This window comes from Bos grunniens, chromosome 26 (genome assembly GCF_055505025.1).
Source record: "Bos grunniens cultivar Pamir isolate PY7600 chromosome 26, Bosgru_T2T1.0, whole genome shotgun sequence".
Taxonomy (NCBI): Eukaryota; Metazoa; Chordata; class Mammalia; order Artiodactyla; family Bovidae; genus Bos; species Bos grunniens.
Genome location: NC_141190.1, coordinates 15,831,772 through 15,850,315, shown reverse-complemented (window position 1 = coordinate 15,850,315; position 18,544 = coordinate 15,831,772). Strand labels below are relative to the sequence as shown.

At 42.5% G+C, this 18,544-nt stretch overlaps 1 protein-coding gene across 6 annotated transcripts in view; it reads right to left on the bottom strand.

Annotated features, from left to right (window-relative positions):
- The window catches only part of PLCE1 (phospholipase C epsilon 1), a 372,153-nt gene that overhangs the window by 148,759 nt on the left and 204,850 nt on the right, over positions 1–18,544 (bottom strand). For all 6 annotated transcript variants that reach the window (XM_086378753.1, XM_086378751.1, XM_086378754.1 and 3 more), the window contains one exon: positions 13,095–13,411. In XM_086378753.1, coding sequence (XP_086234879.1) covers positions 13,095–13,411 — 317 coding nt within the window. The remainder of the gene's footprint in view (positions 1–13,094; positions 13,412–18,544) is intronic.

Sequence of the window (18,544 nt, the reverse complement as noted above, 5' to 3'; positions counted from 1 at the left end):
TCCCTTGGACTGCAAGGAGATCCAACCAGTCAATCCTAAAGGAAATCAGTCCTGAATATTCATTGGAAAGACTGATGCTGAAGCTGAAGCTCCAATACTTTGGCCTCCTGATGCAAAGAACTGACTCATTGGAAAAGACCCTGACACTGGGAAAGATTGAAGGCGGGAGGAGAAGGGGATGACAGGGGATGAGACGGTTGGATGGCATTGCCGACTCAATGGACATGAGTTTGAGCAAGCTCTGGGAGTTGGTGATGGACAGGGAAGCCTGGTGTGCTACAGCCCATGGGGTCGCAAAGAGTCAGACATGACTGAGAGACTAAACTGAACTGATTTATTAAATATTTATTAAGCATCTAGTACTTAAACTCAACATTCAGAAAACTAAGATCATGGCATCTGGTCCTATCACTTCATGGCAAATAGATGGGGAAATAATGGAAACAGTGACAGACTCTGTTTTGGGGGGCTCCAAAATCACTGCAGATGGTGACTGCAGCCATGAAATTAAAAGACGCTTGCTCCTTGGAAGAAAAGCTATGATCAACCTGCTGCTGCTGCTGCTAAGTCACGTCAGTCGTGTCCAACTCTGTGCGACCCCATAGACGGTAGCCCACCAGGCTTCCCCGTCCCTGGGATTCTCCAGGCAAGAACACTGGAGTGGGTTGCCATTTCCTTCTCCAATGCATGAAAATGAAAATGAAAAGTGAAAGTGAAGTTGCTCAGTCATGTCCGACTAGACAGCATATTAAAAAGCAGAGACATTACCAACAAAAGTCTGTATAGTCAAAGCTATGGTTTTTCCAGTAGTCATGTGTGGATGTGAGAGTTGGACTATAAAGAAAGTTGAGTTCTGAAGAATTGATGCTTTTGAGCTGTGGTGTTGGGGAAGACTCTTGAGAGTCCCTTGAACTGCAAGGAGATGCAACCAGTCCATTCTAAAGGAAATCAGTCCTGAATATTCATTGGAAGGACTGATGCTGAAGCTAAAACTCCAAAATTTTGGCCACCTGATGTGAAGAACCGACTCATTTGAAAAGACCCTGATGCTGGGAAAGATTGAAGGCAGGAGGAGAAGGGGACGACAGAGGATGAGGTGGTTGGATGGCATCACTGACACGATGGACATGAGTTTGAGTAGGCTCCGGGAGTTGGTGATGGACATGGAAGCCTGGCATGCTGCAGTCCATGGGGTCGCAAAGAGTCAGACAGGACTGAGCAACTGAACCGAACTGAACTTAAATGGCTCTTGGCGAAGAACCAGACCTATAGCAATGAACAGGGTAATCAGGTTTCTGACGAAAAAGTAAACAAGTCAATGGCTTCCCTGACTTTCGAACTGAGACATGATCGAGAAAAAGCAGACACCAGCAGTGGGGGAGACAGTCTTCCGCAGAGGGAACAACAAGTACAAAGGCTGTGTGGGAAAAACAAGTTCAGCGTCTTCAGGAACAGAATGAAGTCCAGTGTGGTTGGAACAGAGCCAGGTATAAAGATGGTTGGAGAAGCTGATGGGGCAAAATCATGCAGGGTCTTGCCATTTTGGATTTCATTCCAAATGCAAAGGGAAGACCTAGTGGAATTTTTAGGAAGTGGCTCAATAGTAAAGAATCTGCCTGCAATGCAGGAGAGACAGGTTCAATCCCTGGGTCGGGAAGATCCCCTGAAGAAGGAAATAGCAACCCACTCCAGAATTCTTGCCCAGGAAATCGCATGGACAGAGGAGCCTGGTGGGCTATAGTCCATGAGGCTGCAAAGAGTTGGACATGACTTAGCAATTAAACAACAGCAGTGATCTGATGCACTTTATATTTATAAAAGATCACGCTGGCCCTGGGTGGCGAAGAGGATTATAGGTTATGCAAGCATCAAAGTAGCACTGGAGGTGAGTGCAGTGGGGACTGGCTCCACGGTGGTGGCAGGGGGAATGCTAAAGTGAAAAAAGGGAGTGCGTTAGTCGTTCAGCTGTGTCTGACTCTTTGTGACTCCGTGGACTGTGACCCACCAGCCTCCTCTGTCCATGGACTCTCCAGATAAGAATATTGGCGTGGGTAGCCATTCCCTTCTCCAGGCGATCTTCCCAACCGAGGGACTGAACCCACGTCTCCCACACTGCAGGAAGATTCTTTACCATTTGAGCCACCAGGGAAGCTCCTAGGGGAAATGCTAAGGAGTGGTCCAATTCCAGGCGTATTTGTAAGTACAGCAAATGAGCCTTGCTGATGGTTCGGATGTTGGCAGTCTGGGTAGAGACAGTAAATCAAGAGTGACTCCTAGCTTGTCAGATTGAGCATCCAGGTAGATGCTGAAATGAGAGGAAGGAGATAAATGGGGAAAATACTATGTGGTATGTGAATAGGGTAGAGAGAAGGCAGGAGTTCTATTTTGGTCATATTTGAGATGCCTTTTAGACATTAGAATGTAAGCTCTGTGCATGGAGGGCCTCTGTCTTGGTTCTTTGCTATATCCCCAGCACACAAAACAGTGCCTAGAATATAAGATGTACCTTCGTAAAAATCTGTTGAATGATAAAAGGCGGGGCATCAAGAAGGCAACTGGATTTATGAATGTTTAAATCTCTTTGGCGAATGTAGATTCTTGGCAAAGCATAAATTTTCCGCCTTGGCTCCTACATGTGCAGTAAAGACCTCTGAGAGAGTGGTTTTTCAGAGAGTTGAATTAAACATCCTAACAGGGTCAGTTAAGGCAGTCCTGGAGAGAGACTCAAAATCCCAGTCTCTTTCCCACAGTGCTCAGTGTCATTCAGTGACACGCCTGAAGGCAAAGAATACGGGGTCTTGAGAAACTGCTGGAGTGTTTCTCTGAGCCATGTTAACTGTTTCCAGTTAAAAATAAATACGTCTCATGTATGTCAAAATCATATTTGTCTGTTTGCTAATTTCCACTGGATGCATTCTTATTTTTATCAGTCCAGGGACTGAAGTAGTAACTTGATGCTTACTTTCAACAGAATAAAACAGGCCTCCAATGAATCTATGGCTTTGGCAGTTCTCTTTCTAGAACGGCTAAATACTAAAGGCATGATGTGAGCCTTAAGCAGGGTAAATAAGAATAAAAATATCCTGTCATAGTAATAAAATAGTTTGAATATTGAAGATTTCAAAACCAAGTCCTCTAGGACCAAACAATTAAAAAAAAATACAGAAAGAAAGAAGGAAGGAAAGAGCAAATAAGCAAATAAGCAAGCCATCACACTTAATATTTATTGTTCATTTATCTATTTAGACAATTTTCAACTATTACACTATCTCCAAAGACTGGAATCATTTCCCCCCTATTTGTTTTGGGCTACAGCTTTATTCTTCTCTTTGAAAAACCTGTGCTCCTGAAGGTCTGGAGTCGTGATTCTCAACCATTGGTGGCATCAGTAATATATAGTGGAGCTTTTTAAAAATACAGAGCCCCAGGCCCACCATGGATTCATACAGCCAGAATCTCCTGTGGACTAGCTCCAGGCATGTGTGTATTTAAAAATATTCAGATGTCCATTGATTTCATTCTGCTAATCAGCGAAAGCCACCGTTAAAGGAAATCACGTTCGACGTTTAAAGCATGAACTCAGGCGTGGAAGGGCTGATTCACAAGATACTGAGCAGATCCTCTCCAAAGCCTTCTCTTGCTGCCCCAAATCAGAGCACAACTAGAGAACAGCCTCCCCCAAAAAATCCACAAAATAACTGTACACCCAGCCTTTCAAGGAGTACAGGTGCAACTAAAGATTTTGAATTTCAAAAGCCATCCCTGTTGGGAGTATAAGTTTCATGCAAAATTGAAATACAGAAAAAGAGGAGGAAAAAGATTTGCAGGTGTGGTGTGGTCAAGGAAGGAGGATAAAGAAACAAAGGAAAAAAAAATTTTTTTTGGCTGCACTGCGCAGCCTGTGGGATCAAACCCACACCCCCTGCATTGGGAGCCTGGAGTCTTAACTACTGGATGAGGCAAGTCCCTAAAGTAAAATTTTTATTTTATTCTCTTTTTGGCAGCCTACATTCTCAAGTACCCAGTACCTAAGGAGATTTCAAAGCCAAAAAGGAAACTTTAAAAGCCAAAGACCTTAAATCCTATTTCTGCCTGGTACTGGGAAGCGACAGTTTATTCTATTACTCTTCTAGGACGATGTTCTCAGACGTTTTGCGATGCCATTGTCCTACCCATTTCCAGTTCCACAGCCTGCCAATTCAAAGGAGATGCCACATTTTCAATATCATGGAGCCAACAAGGAGGTCAACAGTGCTATACATGTTGAAATAATAAAGAATATTTGAATACTGTTGCGAAGCAAATGGTTTAATTCAGAATAAAAGACCAAGGTGAGGGAAAAGGGCTCTTATGGCTTCTGATTCAATGGCACCAGGTTAATGAATCAAGAATACTGGCTTCAGAAGTCAGACTACCTGAGTTCAAACACTAACTCTGAAACCATGGGTCATTTGCCTCTCTGTGCTTCCATTTTATCTGTTAAGTGAGGGGATAATAATAATAAGTGGGATCTATTATCATTCGTTATTCTGACAATGCAGCTATTTTAGTTTTGTTTGTAACTGACACTGAACCCAGAACTGTGTCTTGGGTCCGCACTAAGTGCTTTACCCACGTCATCTCTCTGACTTACATCAACCATATGAAGTAGGTACTATTAATATCCCCATTGAAAGGTGAGGGATTAGGTACTTGGCTTGAGGTTCCACAGTGGGAAATGATGGACTAAAACCCAGGCACTGTAGATGGGGAAACCTAGGATACTTTGGAAGACCACCGTAAGCTAATGATTCCTCAAGAAAGCTATCAAAACTCCCTGAAGCGGCCTTGCTTCTATAAAGGCATAAATAAATGCACAAGATATACTCCAGGCCATTAGGTGAAAGAAAAATGTCACCACCCGTGCCTACTGGTTTGAGTAAGTGCTATGATAATCCTAGTTTGACCTCATAGGTCAGAGTCTCTCCTGCCTGATATAGGGAGGAGCCAGAGATCTAAGCCTGATATCTACTTAAAGAAGGTGTCTTTCCCCCCGCTCCCTGACTTTCCTTTGGTTATAAAACGGCAGCCTATTTAATCCTTGGGACAGAGCCCCCATGCCTTCCTGCTTGCATCTCTCACAAGTGTCCTATATTCATAAATCAGTTGGACATGATCGAAGCGACTTAGCACGCACGTATTTCTTTAGTCCAGAAACTTCTGAACTAAAATTTCTGTTCCCTGGGGAATGTGGCATGAAATTTCCAGGGAAATGAATACCATTTCTGCTCTCAGAGGTATGCCTCTAGGGAGAAGTGCTTTCCCAAGGAAAACTCTAGTTTTCCAAAGAGAGCTGAAATTTCCCTTACCCTGAGAGAGCTTTATTACGTACCTCATGAGTATTCCAATATGAGGGAAAATAGTTTGTACAGCAGTCCTGAGCAGAGGATTTGTTTGGCTTTCTGCATGAAAGAGTATGAGGGTGGGGGACAGGAAGCTTTGATAAGAAACTTTGCTAACAAGGTTGAATGTACAAATTCAAAACCAATATTTTTTTCTGAAGTATTTCAAGTGAAGGAACACATTTGGTCATTGTTGTTGGTTTAGTCACTAAGACGTATTCAACTCTTTGCAACCCCGTGGACTGTACCTCTCCAGGCCCTCTGTCCGTGGAATTACCCAAGCAAGAATACTGGAGTGGTTGCCATTTCCTCCTCCAGTGGACCTTCCTGACCCGAGCCAGGGATCGAATCCTGGTCTCATGCATTACAGGTGGTCTTGTGCGTTGCAGGCAAATTCTTTACCAACTGAACCACAGGGAAGTTCCCATTGGTCATGATGATATGTTATGCTTTTTTCTACTATGCTAAAATGGTCTTTCCTGGGCTATGAACAGAGAGACTTAGATGCTGGAATTTGTCAAAGTGATCATGATCCCTTAAAGAGTATATTCTTTGCAGCTGAAGATGGAAAAGCTCTATACAGTCAGCAAAAACAAGACCAGGAACTGACTGTGGCTCAGATCATGAACTCCTTATTGCCAAACTCAGACTTAAATTCAAGAAAGTAGGGAAAACCACTAGGCTATTCAGGTGTGACCTAAATCAAATCCCTTAAAATTATACAGTGGAAGTGACAAATAGATTCAAGGGATTAGATCTGATAGAGTCTCTGAAGAACTATGGATGGACGTCCCTAACATTGTACAAGAGGGGGTGATCAAAACCATCCCCCAGAAAAAAAGTGCAAAAAGGCAAAATGGTTGTCTGAGGAGGCCTTAAAAACAGCTGAGAAATGGGGAGAAATGAAAGACAAAGGATAAAAGGAAAGATATACCCATTTGAATGCAGAGTTCCAAAGAATAGCAAGGAGAGATAAGAAAGCCTTCCTCAGTGATCAATGCAAAGAAATAGAGGAAAACAATGGAATGGGAAAGACAGGAGATCCCTTTAAGAAAATTAGATACCAAGGGAACATTTCATGCAAAGATGGGCTCAATAAAGGACAGAAATGGTATGGACCTAACAGAAACACAAGATATTGAGACGAGGTGGCAAGAATACATAGAAGAACTATACAAAAAAGATCTTCATGACCCAGATAACCACAATGGTGTGATCACTCACCTAGAGGCAGACCTCCTGGAGTGCAAAGTCGAGTGGGCCTTAGGAAGCATCACTACAAACAAAGCAAGTGGAGGTGATGGAATTCCAGCTGAGTTACTTCAAATCCTTAGAGATGATGCTGTGAAAGTGCTGCACTCAATACACCAACTAATTTGGAAAACTCAGCAGTGGTCGCAGAACTGGAAAAGTCAGTTTTCTTTCCAGTCCCAAAGAAAGGTAATGCCAAAGAATATTCAAACTACCGCACAACTGCACTCATCTCACATACTAGCAAAGTAATGCTCAAAATAGTCCAAGTGAGGCTCCAACAGTATGTGAACTGAGAATTCCAGATGTTCAAGCTGGATTTAGAAAAGGCAGAGGAACCAGAGATCAAAATGCCAACATCTGTTGGATCCTAGAAAAAGCAAGAGAATTCCAGAAAAACATCTACTTCTACTTCATTGACTACACTCAAGCCTTTGACTATGTGAATCACAACAAACTGTAGAAAATTCTTAGAGATAGGAATAACAGACCACCTTACCTGCCTCCTGAGAAACCTGTATGCAGGTCAAGAAGCAACAGTTAGAACCAGACATGGAACAACAGACTGGTTCAAAATTGGGAAAGGAGTACATCAAGGCTGTATATTGTCACCCTGCTTATTTAACTTACATGTAGAGTACATCATATGAAATGCTGGGCTGGATGAAACACAAGCTGGAATCAAGGTTGCTGGGAGAAATTTCAATAACCTCAGATATGCAAATAACGCAACCCTTATGGCAGAAAGCAAAGAGGAACTAAAGAGCCTCTTGAAGGTGAAAGAGGAAAGTGTAAAAGCTGGCTTAAAACTCAACATTCAAAAACTAAGATCATGGCGTCTGGTCCCATCAGTTTATGGCAAATAGATGGGGAAACAGTGGAAACAGTGAGAGACTTTATTTTCTTGGGCTCCAAAATCACTGCAGATGGTGAATGCAGCCATGAAATTAAAAGACACTTGTTCCTTGGAAGAAAAGCTATGACCGACCTAGAGAACATATTAAAAAGCAGACTCATTACTTTCCTGACAAAAGTCCATATAGTCAAAGCTACGGTTTTTCTTGTAGTCATGTATGGATGTGAGAGTTGGACCACAAAGAAGGCTGAACATTGAAGAATTGATGCCTTTAAACTGTAGTGTTGGGGAAGACTCTTGAGAGTCCCTTGAACTGCAAGGAGATCAAACCAGTCAATCCTAAAGGAAACCAACCCTGACTTTCATTGGAAGGTCTGATGCTGAAGCTGAAACTCCAATCCTTTGGCCACATGATGGAAAGAGCCGACTGATTGGAAACGATCCTGATGCTGGGAGAGATTGAAGGCAGGAGGTGAAGGAGACAACAGAGGACAAGAGGATGTATGGCATCACTGACTCAATAGTCATGAGTTTGAGCAAACTCCGGGAGATGGTGAATGACAGGGAAGCATGGCGTGCTGCAGTCCATGGGGTTGCAAAGAGTCAGACATGACGAGCAACAGAACAGCAAGGAGATTCTGGCTGAAAGGACTCAAGCCCAGACAGTCTTTCTCTGGTCAGATGGTTTATTTATTCTTATGATCTTTCCTACAGAGTTAAGCTGCACCTTGGCACTCTTTATAGAGGGGGTGCCCTTTACACTGTTGAACTGACATCTGGTGAAACTCACCAGATGGAAGGGACAGGCAGCACCTGAGTGTCACTCTGGGCTGCCTACATTTGTGTGTCTAGAGAAGCAGGTTGATGATGGCTCAGGCTGACCAAACATGGGAGGGTGCAGGAAGGTCACCTAGGGTAAAGAGCCAGGGAGAATCTCTCCTGAGCCTCCTGGGGTCTCAGTCTAACTGAGGGCTCAGTCTTGGGCTCGCCACCTGCCCTTGGATCAGCTGGTTGAAGAGAGGAGCTCTGAGAATGGTCTTGCTAAGACCTACTCATAAAGAAAAACTGCTCTCTCAGGGCATAGGATGATGAATTCTGACCCCAAAGGCCATCAGTGTGTGGACAACCAGACAAAAGCAGGCCATACTGAGGAGGCATAAGGTTTGAGAACTAGTGACTCATACACCGCTTCCCCAAACCATGTTCCATCACAGCCCTTCATAAGAAAAGGGCATGAACTCAAAGCAAGTCAGGATGCTCATCCATCTGTATTTGCCTTTCATCTCTTCTCAAAGGCACGTGATAAAGTATGTCATCTCTTTGGAAAAATTATCTACCAAAAAATGCCTCTCTGTCTCCTTTTCGAAGAGATAAATGGCTCTGGAATTCGAAGAGAAACTAAAAACAGTAAGATCAAAAAGAATGTGGATTAGAAGTAGAGGTGGGAGAAAGGAAGAGTAGGGAAAAGAAAAATATGATTTGAGATTGTCAGAGCAAGAGACATTGGGGGTAGCCAGGAAGTGAGCCTGCTGAGCCTCAGAGGAAGAAGAGAGAACACTGGCTTCTTGGAGCTTCAGAACAAGAATATGACTACAGAGAGGTGTCTGGGTCAAAAGGGTTCAGCAAGCCCTGCCTTCCAAACCAAGGGGAGCAGGATCGAGCCCACCCCTAGGACCTCCTGGTGTCTCAGATGATAAAGAATCTGCCTGCAATGCAGGAGACCTAGGTTTGACCCCTGGGTCGGGAAGATCCTCTGGAGAAGGAAATGGCAACCCACTCCAACATTCTTGCCTGGAAAACCCCATGGACGGAGGAGGCTGGTGGGCTCCAGTCCATGGGGTCGCAAAAAGTTGGACATGACTGAGAGACTAACACTTTTTACTTCTCATTAGGACCTCCTTGACCACCACTGGCTTGGGGGCTGGCTTCTCGTGCCTGCTTCTGCTTACTTACAAGGATAAAGAAAAGTCGCTGGCAAGTACCAGTCTTGACATCGGGCAGGAGAAGGGGAAAGGGGGAGAAATTCTGCTTCCAAGCCACAGTCTAAATTGATTTTAAATGATTTATCTCCTGGCCTTCCTTAACGTAAGCCAAACCCCTTTCAGTTATTTCATGACTGTACTTGGAGTTGCATTTTCACCGTATTTTCCTAAGAATTAAAGTTATGCAACACTGCCTGACAGGAATGAGGGATAGTCTTCCCTTTCCCCAACATTAAAGTCTTTATGTAAAGAGTTGTTAGGATTTGGGAAACTTCTAGCTCATGATCACGTTCTCCTGACAATTAGGAGCAAGCTGCCTCAGACCATGAGGCTTTCCTGCTCATGACAAGAACTGGTTGTATTGTATTCTTGCCCAGAATGGCCTCCTCCCCTTTCCTGAGATGGTCCCCCTCTATCCCAACCACCCCTCAAGGCCTGGCCGCAAACACCAGCGTGAAGCAGAGTCTGATCACCCACCTGGATACTTCAGCTCCCACCATCTGTGTCACTCACACTGCACACAATTTCTGCCTTTTTTGGTATAGATTTGTGCCCCTGCCTGACTACAGTCTAAGACTGGTAGCTTCTGGCAGCCACAGACTGTTACTCACTTTCCTTAGAGCTTTTCCACTATGGTCTCCTGCTTCTGAGAAGTGCAGAAAACACGTCAACTGCAAGACTGAATGTGGGAACAAATGCATTTGCCTTTCTCCTAAGTGACTAGCAATGAAGCTCACTCTTCTCTTCTTTGTCTCACTCTTGTCTTTGAGATTCTCCCATGTTCAACAAAAGTATATTTTACTTCCACTGAGGAAAGTGCACTTATTTTGTATACCGAATTCTGAAAGAACCAAAGCATGGGATAATAATGTTGTAAATTTTCATCCTATATTGTTGTTCAGTCGCTAAGTTGTGTCTGACTCTCTGAGATCCCATGGACTGCAGCCCACCAGGCTTCCTTGTCCTTTACTAACTCCTGGAGTTTGCTCAAACTTATGCCCATTGAGTCGGTGATGCTAATTTCTTATTTAAAAGAGATGTTTAACACACCAGTTTAAAAAAGAGAAGGTTACAGGATAGTAGGTGCTCCATAAATAAATCTTGAGTGAGTGAATGAATGAATGAATGGTAATAGGAAATTGGATAAAAATAGAAATGGTAGGAGAAGTAGAAAAAGAGTAGATGCACAAGAAGTTAAAGGAGACCTTGGGCTAATTAAACTCTAAGTCAGAAATGCTTATTTTACTACAAACTTTAACTTGGTAATTCAACAAGTAGAGAGGCAGGCAACTGATTGAGAAGAAAACATACTTTAAAGACAGACATCTGGATGCTGACATCACTCAGCCACTGTGTGACCTTGTACAAGTGACTCAACCTCTCTGAGCTTCACTATTTTTTTAAAAAAATCTTTTAACTTTGAAGTAATTTTAGATTTACAGGAAAGTTACAAAAATACAGAGAGTTCCTGTACATAGTTCACCCAACTTCTTCCAGTGTTAGCATCTTTCATAATCATAGTCCCATTATCACAACAAGGAAGTTAACATTGATACATTCATACGCATTAAACTACATGCATTATTAGAATTTCACCAGTTTCCCATCAATATCCTTCTTCTAGTCCAGGATGTAATAGGACCCCAAGCTATATTTAGTTGAGCACAAAATTCCTGGTCTCCTCTAGTTTTTGACAATTACCGTTCATGACCCTGACGCATTTGAAGAGTAGAATATCCTTCAATTTGGGATTGTCTGATTTTTTTTTCTCATGTTTTGGTTCAAAGCCCAGGCTCTGAGACCTGACTCTGTGGGCTTCAATATCGCTGCCACCTACTACCTATGTGACCTTTTGAAAAGAATTCCATCTCCTCGTGTCTGTTTCCCCTTTGGTAAAACGGGGTTAATGACAAGAATCTGTCTCCCAAGGTTGGTTGCGAGGAACAAATAAGTGGCACAGGTTAAATAATTAGCACGACAGTGCCAGATGACTATTAGCGATTCCTATGAATCATGGATCTCCCTTTGAGGAATGATGCTCAGGGCATCTCTGGAACAAAGAACTGTTTGAGCTCAGCCTCTAACACTCTCTTCATCCACTGGGCATCACTGTCATGATACAACCATCATCAGGGTCATGATTGACAGGCTATGGAGGCTGCAAGATGAGCTGCTATGGTTGGAAAGTGTTTAAGTAACAAAGGTTGATTGATCTTCTGCCAATCAGAGATATATGAGACCTAGGATAGTCTCTTAGCATTTAGGTAGTTTACTAAATGACGAGGAAACTACTGTATTTGTGGAATTCAACCAACCAACAACCACTAAACACACAGACTGAAATTCTGTGTTTTAATATTCAAGACAAGGAAATGAAGTCTAAAAGAAATAAAATATAGAACAGAAAGCTCTGGGTGTGGGGTTAGGCTATGGAGTGAAAGTATTCTTTAAGTCCAAGAGTGCAGCATCCCCTGACTCTAGAGACCTGCCTCTCTATCCTGTCCTTCATCCTTGGTCCAAGGTCACAGGGTGTCCAGCAATTGGCTCTTTTGCTCCCAGCAAGCTCCTAGACCTCTTGCAATACCTCCCTTCTAGGTGTTCCCAGACTCTGGTCACACCTGTCCTTTTTAGAGGTTGCTTCTGGCAAGGTCTCGGAGGCCTTGGAGGGACTTTCTGGGGCTGAGAAATTGATGGTATACAGAGGTCAGGAATGAGGCAATTCATTGTCCTTCAAGACCATGTTCCTCCCAGCTCTTCTGACCCAGGTGTATTGGTGTTTAATTTCTGCGGGGGGAGAACTGACAATAGAAGATGGAGTGGGCTAGAAGGACCCCATGGGCAAGGGATCATGTCATCAAACTCCAAATTAAGACACCTAGGCTTACGAGCACCAGGAGGAGATTATTTGAACATGAGCCCAGAGAGAACATTTTGGCAAGGGCATACAGAAAATGAGGGGTTCTGGTTGTCCAAAGGGTGAAAGCTTGTAGAACATGGTTATGCTAGGGGATGGAGATGGGCTCAATTAGGTTGAAGGGTAGAGTGGAGTGAAAGGGAGGATGACAGTGTGTCTATCCCTTTGCCTGGAAAGGAAACAGTTATCATGGAAGCGTCAAGACAGACAGGTAGATGAGATAGCAGTAACAAACAGACCTAAAAGGGGAAATGCCTAAAGGTCACTTACTAGCAGTTAGATAAAGGCAAATATCATATGACATTGTTTATGTGTGGAATATAAAACAATGGTACAAGTGAATTTATTCACAAAACAGAAGTAGAGTCACAGATGCAGAAAACAAACTTACGGTTACCAGGGGGAGAGTGGGGGAGGGACAAATTGGGTGATTGGGATGGACATACACACACTATTATATATAAAATAGATAATTAATAAGGCCCTATTGCATAGCACAGGGGACTGACTCTACTTAATATTCTGTAATGTCCTATAAGGGAAAAGAATCTAAAAAGACATATGTATAATGAACAGCTTATTCACTTTGCTGTACAGCAAAAACTGATACAACATGATAATCAATTATATTTCAATTAAAAATTAACTAAAAATGAAAACAAGCACTTACTCGTGATTCAATCACAACACATCTGAGAGCGGCTTCTTACCTCATTAAATCTCATCACAAGATCTTCGAGGGCATTGTGCTCTCCCTTCTGGGAGGTAAGAATGGATGCTGAGATGGATGCTTTGAGGCAGGGCAGGGACCTCTGGCGTTCTGTTGTGCCCAAGCCCCGGGTCAAGAAGAAAAGATAGTCAACTGGCAAGACCCTTCGGTAAATATTTTGCTCCTGCTCCATCAGGATGCTGGCGACTTCCTCTGGGAACTGGATGAGGGGCTTCAGATCAATCAGTTCCTTGCTGATCCCAGCTGAACTTGAAGGAAGGGCACTGGAGTTGGCCATAGAGGTGCCTGGTTGGCGTTCTAAAATAAAGCAACAGAAGCCATGGTTACACTGTGACTGGTAACCCCTACCACAGATATTTGGGCTTCACAGGTGGCACTAGAGAACACTAAAGAACCAGGAGATGTAAGAGACACAGGTTTGATCCCTGGAATGGGAAGATCCCCTGGAGGAGGCCATGGCAACCCACTCTAGTATCCTTGCCTGGAGAATTCCATGGACAGAGGAGCCTGGTTGGCTACAGTCCATAGGGTCGCAAAGAATTGGACATGACTGAAATGACCTGGCATGCATGCATGCACAGCAGATATTTACTTGAGAGCCATTGAGAATCTTACAGCTTTCACCCTAGATGTACATCGACAGATGAAGGGATAAAGAAGTTGTGGTACATATATACAATGAAATAATTCTCACTCATCAAAGGAACAAATTTGAGTCAGTTGAACTGAGGTGGATGAATCTAGAGCTTGTTATGCAGAGTGAAGTAGATCAGATAGAGAAAAACAAACAATGTATATTAACACATATATATGAAATCTAGAAAAATGGTACTGATGAATCTATTTGCAGGGCAAAAATAGAGACACAGATGTAGAGAACAGGCTTGTGGACACAGTGGCAGAGGGTGAGGAGAGGGTGAGACAAACTGAGAGCAGCACTAAAACATATACATTACCATATGTAAAACAGATAGCTAATGGGAGGTTGCTATGTAACACGGAAGCTCAACCCGGTGCTCTGTGACAACCTAGAGGGCTGGGTTGGGGTGGCGGGGTAGGAGGGAGATTCAGGAGGGAGGGGATATTTGTATACTTATGGCTGATTCACGTCATTGTATGGCAAAAACCAATAGCGCATTGCAAAGCAATTATCTTCTAATTAAAAATAAATTTTAAAAAATCTTAGAGGTTTATCAACCAAAGTTTCTGCTTGGTGAATGGTTCTATACTCTCTGTCCTGTTATGGAGACCTTTCTGATATCTGTCTTGCCCCCCTCCCACTCTCTGGTTTCCCATTTTCAGAAGCAGAGGTGACCTAGCACACCATTCCCTAAGCAGGTCACTGTGACCTCTGCAGAGTACTAGTGAAGGAGAATGTACTATTTGCTTCCTCATCCTCCAGGGCTAACCATCAGTCTGAAAAGGAATGAAGGTGGGCACAGGCAAAGCAACTGAAATGGAAGAAGGGAGGTGGCCTATACACATACAGGGATGTGCACCCTGTGTGCGAACATACCAGAGACCTAGGGACCTCCGCACACCAGATTTCAAAACGTCACGGTCTACCCTGCCAATATCCCACCCTCAAACATGCCAGTTCCACTGAGATTTATCTGGGGGTTTGCAGGAACAGAGAGCTTCCCTTATGGCTCAGACAGTAAAGAATCTGCCAGCCATGCAAGAAACTCGGGTTCAACCCCTGGGTTGTGAAGATTTCCTGGAGAAGGAAAGGGTAACCGACTCTAGTATTCTTGCCTGGAGAATCCCATAGACAGAGGATCCTGGAGGGTTATAGTCCATAGGGTTGCAAAGAGTTGGATACAACTGAGCAACAAACACTTTACTTTCCTTACAGGGACAGAACCACCTATACAAGTAAGGAAGAAATAGGTAATGAGATATATCTAAATAAATAAAATAAATTTTATTCCCTGCTTCATAACTGATAATAAGAAGGTGGTAGCAGGAAGGAAATGGCAACCCACTCCAGTGTTCTTGCCTGGAGAATCCCAGGGATGGCAGAGCCTGGTGGGCTGCTGTCTATGGAGTCACACAGAGTCAGACATGACTGAAGCGACTTAGCAGTAGCAGTAGCAGCAGGAAGGAAGGTAGCAAGTGCATTAGATAGAAGTCCCAAAGGCATTCATTCGTAGACTCAAAATTATTCCTTTAGCACATGTTCACTTTGCCATAGTGGATATCTCCACCTTCCATATCTTCCTTTCCATGGACTCTTCTTTGCCTAGAGAGATTGTCCTTAAAGACAAACTAGTAAAATATCCCTTCTCCCTTAAACTCCAACTAGACTTACCCTGCATTATCTACCTTCTCTAAAAGGTAGTCTACTTTCTCTGATTCCTTCCTCTATGAGTGTGGCGACTATAATATCTGATCCAAAAATCAAGCCATGCATGATTCTGCTCACATTAATAAGTCAATAAGGATGTGGATGGAACAGAAAAGTAGAAACCAGGTCTGTCTTAGATGACAGTGTTGATGTGGAATACCAAATTATATCTGGTTTTCTCTAAGCTCATATTTGAAAATAATTAAAATAAGGCAGGTTCTCAATCAAGCCTACAATACCTCATTCTCCAACTTGCTGAATGGTTGAGAAAGTGACCAAATTTCCCCCAAACAGAGCCAGAATATGGCCTGAATGATGACAGAGGCAGATTTCAGTATCTGATGCTGATAATTTATGTATAGTGGAACTAGCCATATATAGTAAATCTTCCCAGAAGTAACCAGGTTTAGGACATTTCAAAGTATAGCATTCTGTGAAGGAAATAAAAGTAACTCCCTAATCTTATGAAACAGCTGCTTATTTAACTTACATGCAAAGTACAGCATGTGAATAAAACCACAAGCTGGAATCAAGATTGCCAGGAGAATATCAATAACCTCAGATATCTAGATGATATGACCCTAAAGGGAGAAAGCAAAGAGGAACTAAGAGCCTCTTGATGAAGGTGAAAGAGGAGAGTGAAAAAGCTGGCTTAAAACTCAGTGTTCAAAAAATGAAGATCATGGCATCCAGTCCCATCATTTCATGGCAAATAGAAGGGGAAAAAGTAGAAACAGTGACAGACTTTATTTTCTTGGTCTCCAAAATCACTGTGGATGGTGAATGTAGCCATGAAATTAAAAGATGCTTGCTCTTCAGAAGGAAAGCTATGACAAATCTAGACAGCATATTAAAAATCAGAGACATTACTTTGCCGACAAAGGTCCGTCTAGTGAAAGCTATGGTTTTTCCAGTAGTCATGTAAGGATGTGAGAGGTGGACCATAAGGAAGCCTGAGCACCAGAGAATAGATGCTTTTGAATTGTGGTGCTGGAGAAGACTCTTGAGAGTCCCTTAGACAACAAGGAGATCTAACCAGTCAGTCCTAAAGGAAATCAACCCTGAACATTCACGGGAAAGACTGATGCTGAAGCTGAGGCTCCAATAGTTTGACCACCTGATGTAAAGAGCTGACCCACTGAAAAAGACCCTCATGCTGGGGGAAATTGAGGGCAAGAAGAGGAGTGAGAGGTTGAGACATCCAGACAGAGGATGAGATGGTTGGATTAATTCAGGAGGTAGGTAGTATTATTATGTGATACTCATATAAGGTAACATAAGTGGTCAGCTGGGAAGTTGGGATTTGAATTAGGGTCTTTTTGACTTCAGAGTTTGTGTTCTTGATCACACAGCATATGATCTTATGTAGCAACAGAATATCACATTGGCATTATGGATTTTAGGTGCATCACAAGTGATTTCTGTTAGTATAAGTCAACTTCCTGTGCTTGCTTACTTGGCAGTGGTCTGATGAGATGAACTCTTCAAACTCCAAAGGTAAGGATTTGACTCTAAAGAGTTGACAGTTCTGTTCTTTGGTCAGCCTGGAACCATCGTGTCAATCACAACATTACAATTACATTAGAAAGTAGCTAACAGTAATGAAAAAGTGCCCTCTCCTTTCCTTCTCACAAATTCGTATGAAAGTTCCCATGCTTGAAATCAAAATTTTTGAAAGTGTATTACACTGAATTTATGCAAAACATGGTTCCTTTGTTAATAATTTAGAGACATACTGGGTTAAACAAAGTTAAACAAGCTTTCCTTTTTCCATTTTAACTGCAAGACTTCTCAGAGCCTTTAATAATTCCCATTAGGGGAAAAACTATCATAGCACACAGTAGCTATCCTCAATTTTGCTATCTATGTCTAATATAATTTCCATGGGAATTACAGTTTCCTCAAAACTTTTGTCAACTGGGGGAAATAGGGCCTTGGGTGAGGTTAGTGGTTCCAAAGAGGCTTGGTCTGCCATATTGCCAAAGACAACATATAAAGGTTCATGTAAAGATCCAAGGGTGAGAGAGAACATTGCTTATTTTGGAAACTGCAAGTCATTGCCCAAGGCTGTAGCATATATGAACAGAGATGGAGCATCTGCGTAGAAAATGAAAGAAGCTTTATTTTCTGGAAGGCACTACAGAACAGGTGTGGCTCATGAAGGAACAATGGGGGTGGTAGGAGGTTCCAAACATATACGTGAAGAAATGTACACCTTAAACTTTTGGGTCTCTGGGTGGACCTATGCGATCGCCCGACTTTGAAGGAGGAGAATCTGGGCCGAGTCTTCCCTTGAGGGATGCTGTGGTGAGAGACATCCACTTGACCCTTGGTTCCTTCCTTCCTATGACCAGAAAGCCCTGATCTTGCCTATAAACTTCTACTCCCAGGGACTGTCTACTATTTCATTGAACTTTTTTCTAATGTAATTTTACAGTATTAAAAAGATATATCAAAATGGTATCTGAAAAATTCAGCCAGAGAACAAAATTCTAATCTTCTCATGGGCACAAACTGGTTTGGTGTTTGAGCAGTTCAGATTTTTCCAAATATTACAGTATTGTTTTTGAAAAATTAGTTCAAATTGCAATTGTAGGCAATCCTTTATTTTCTTAACTGAAGCCCTGGATTCATCAACCTCACATCACTCTTTGAGTGATGTGATTACAATCATAAAATAAGACAGGAGAGGAAGGATGTTAATTTCTTTCTTTTATTTAAGATTCAAAGTTGACTTGCAGACACTAAATCTCAGGCAGAGTTGAAAATTGTTTTTCAACAGGGAAGTAATAGATTTAGATGGAGAAAGGTCAGCTAGTTGATGATACTTTCTCATTATCTGTTATTGGTTTTCAGAGTCACAGTCAATCTTGCAACAGCTGTGTCTGGCCCTCAATACTGCATGATTTTATGAGTTCACGAATCAATGAAGCATATTATTCCTAAGTCGTACTCTTTTTTTAAAAGGGGAAAAAACCAATATGCATAGATTGAGAATTAAACCACAGTCAGATAAAATACTTTATAAGCGATGGAAGAGCCTCATGGAAGAAATATGACAGAATTCCTATTAGTAAAAAATA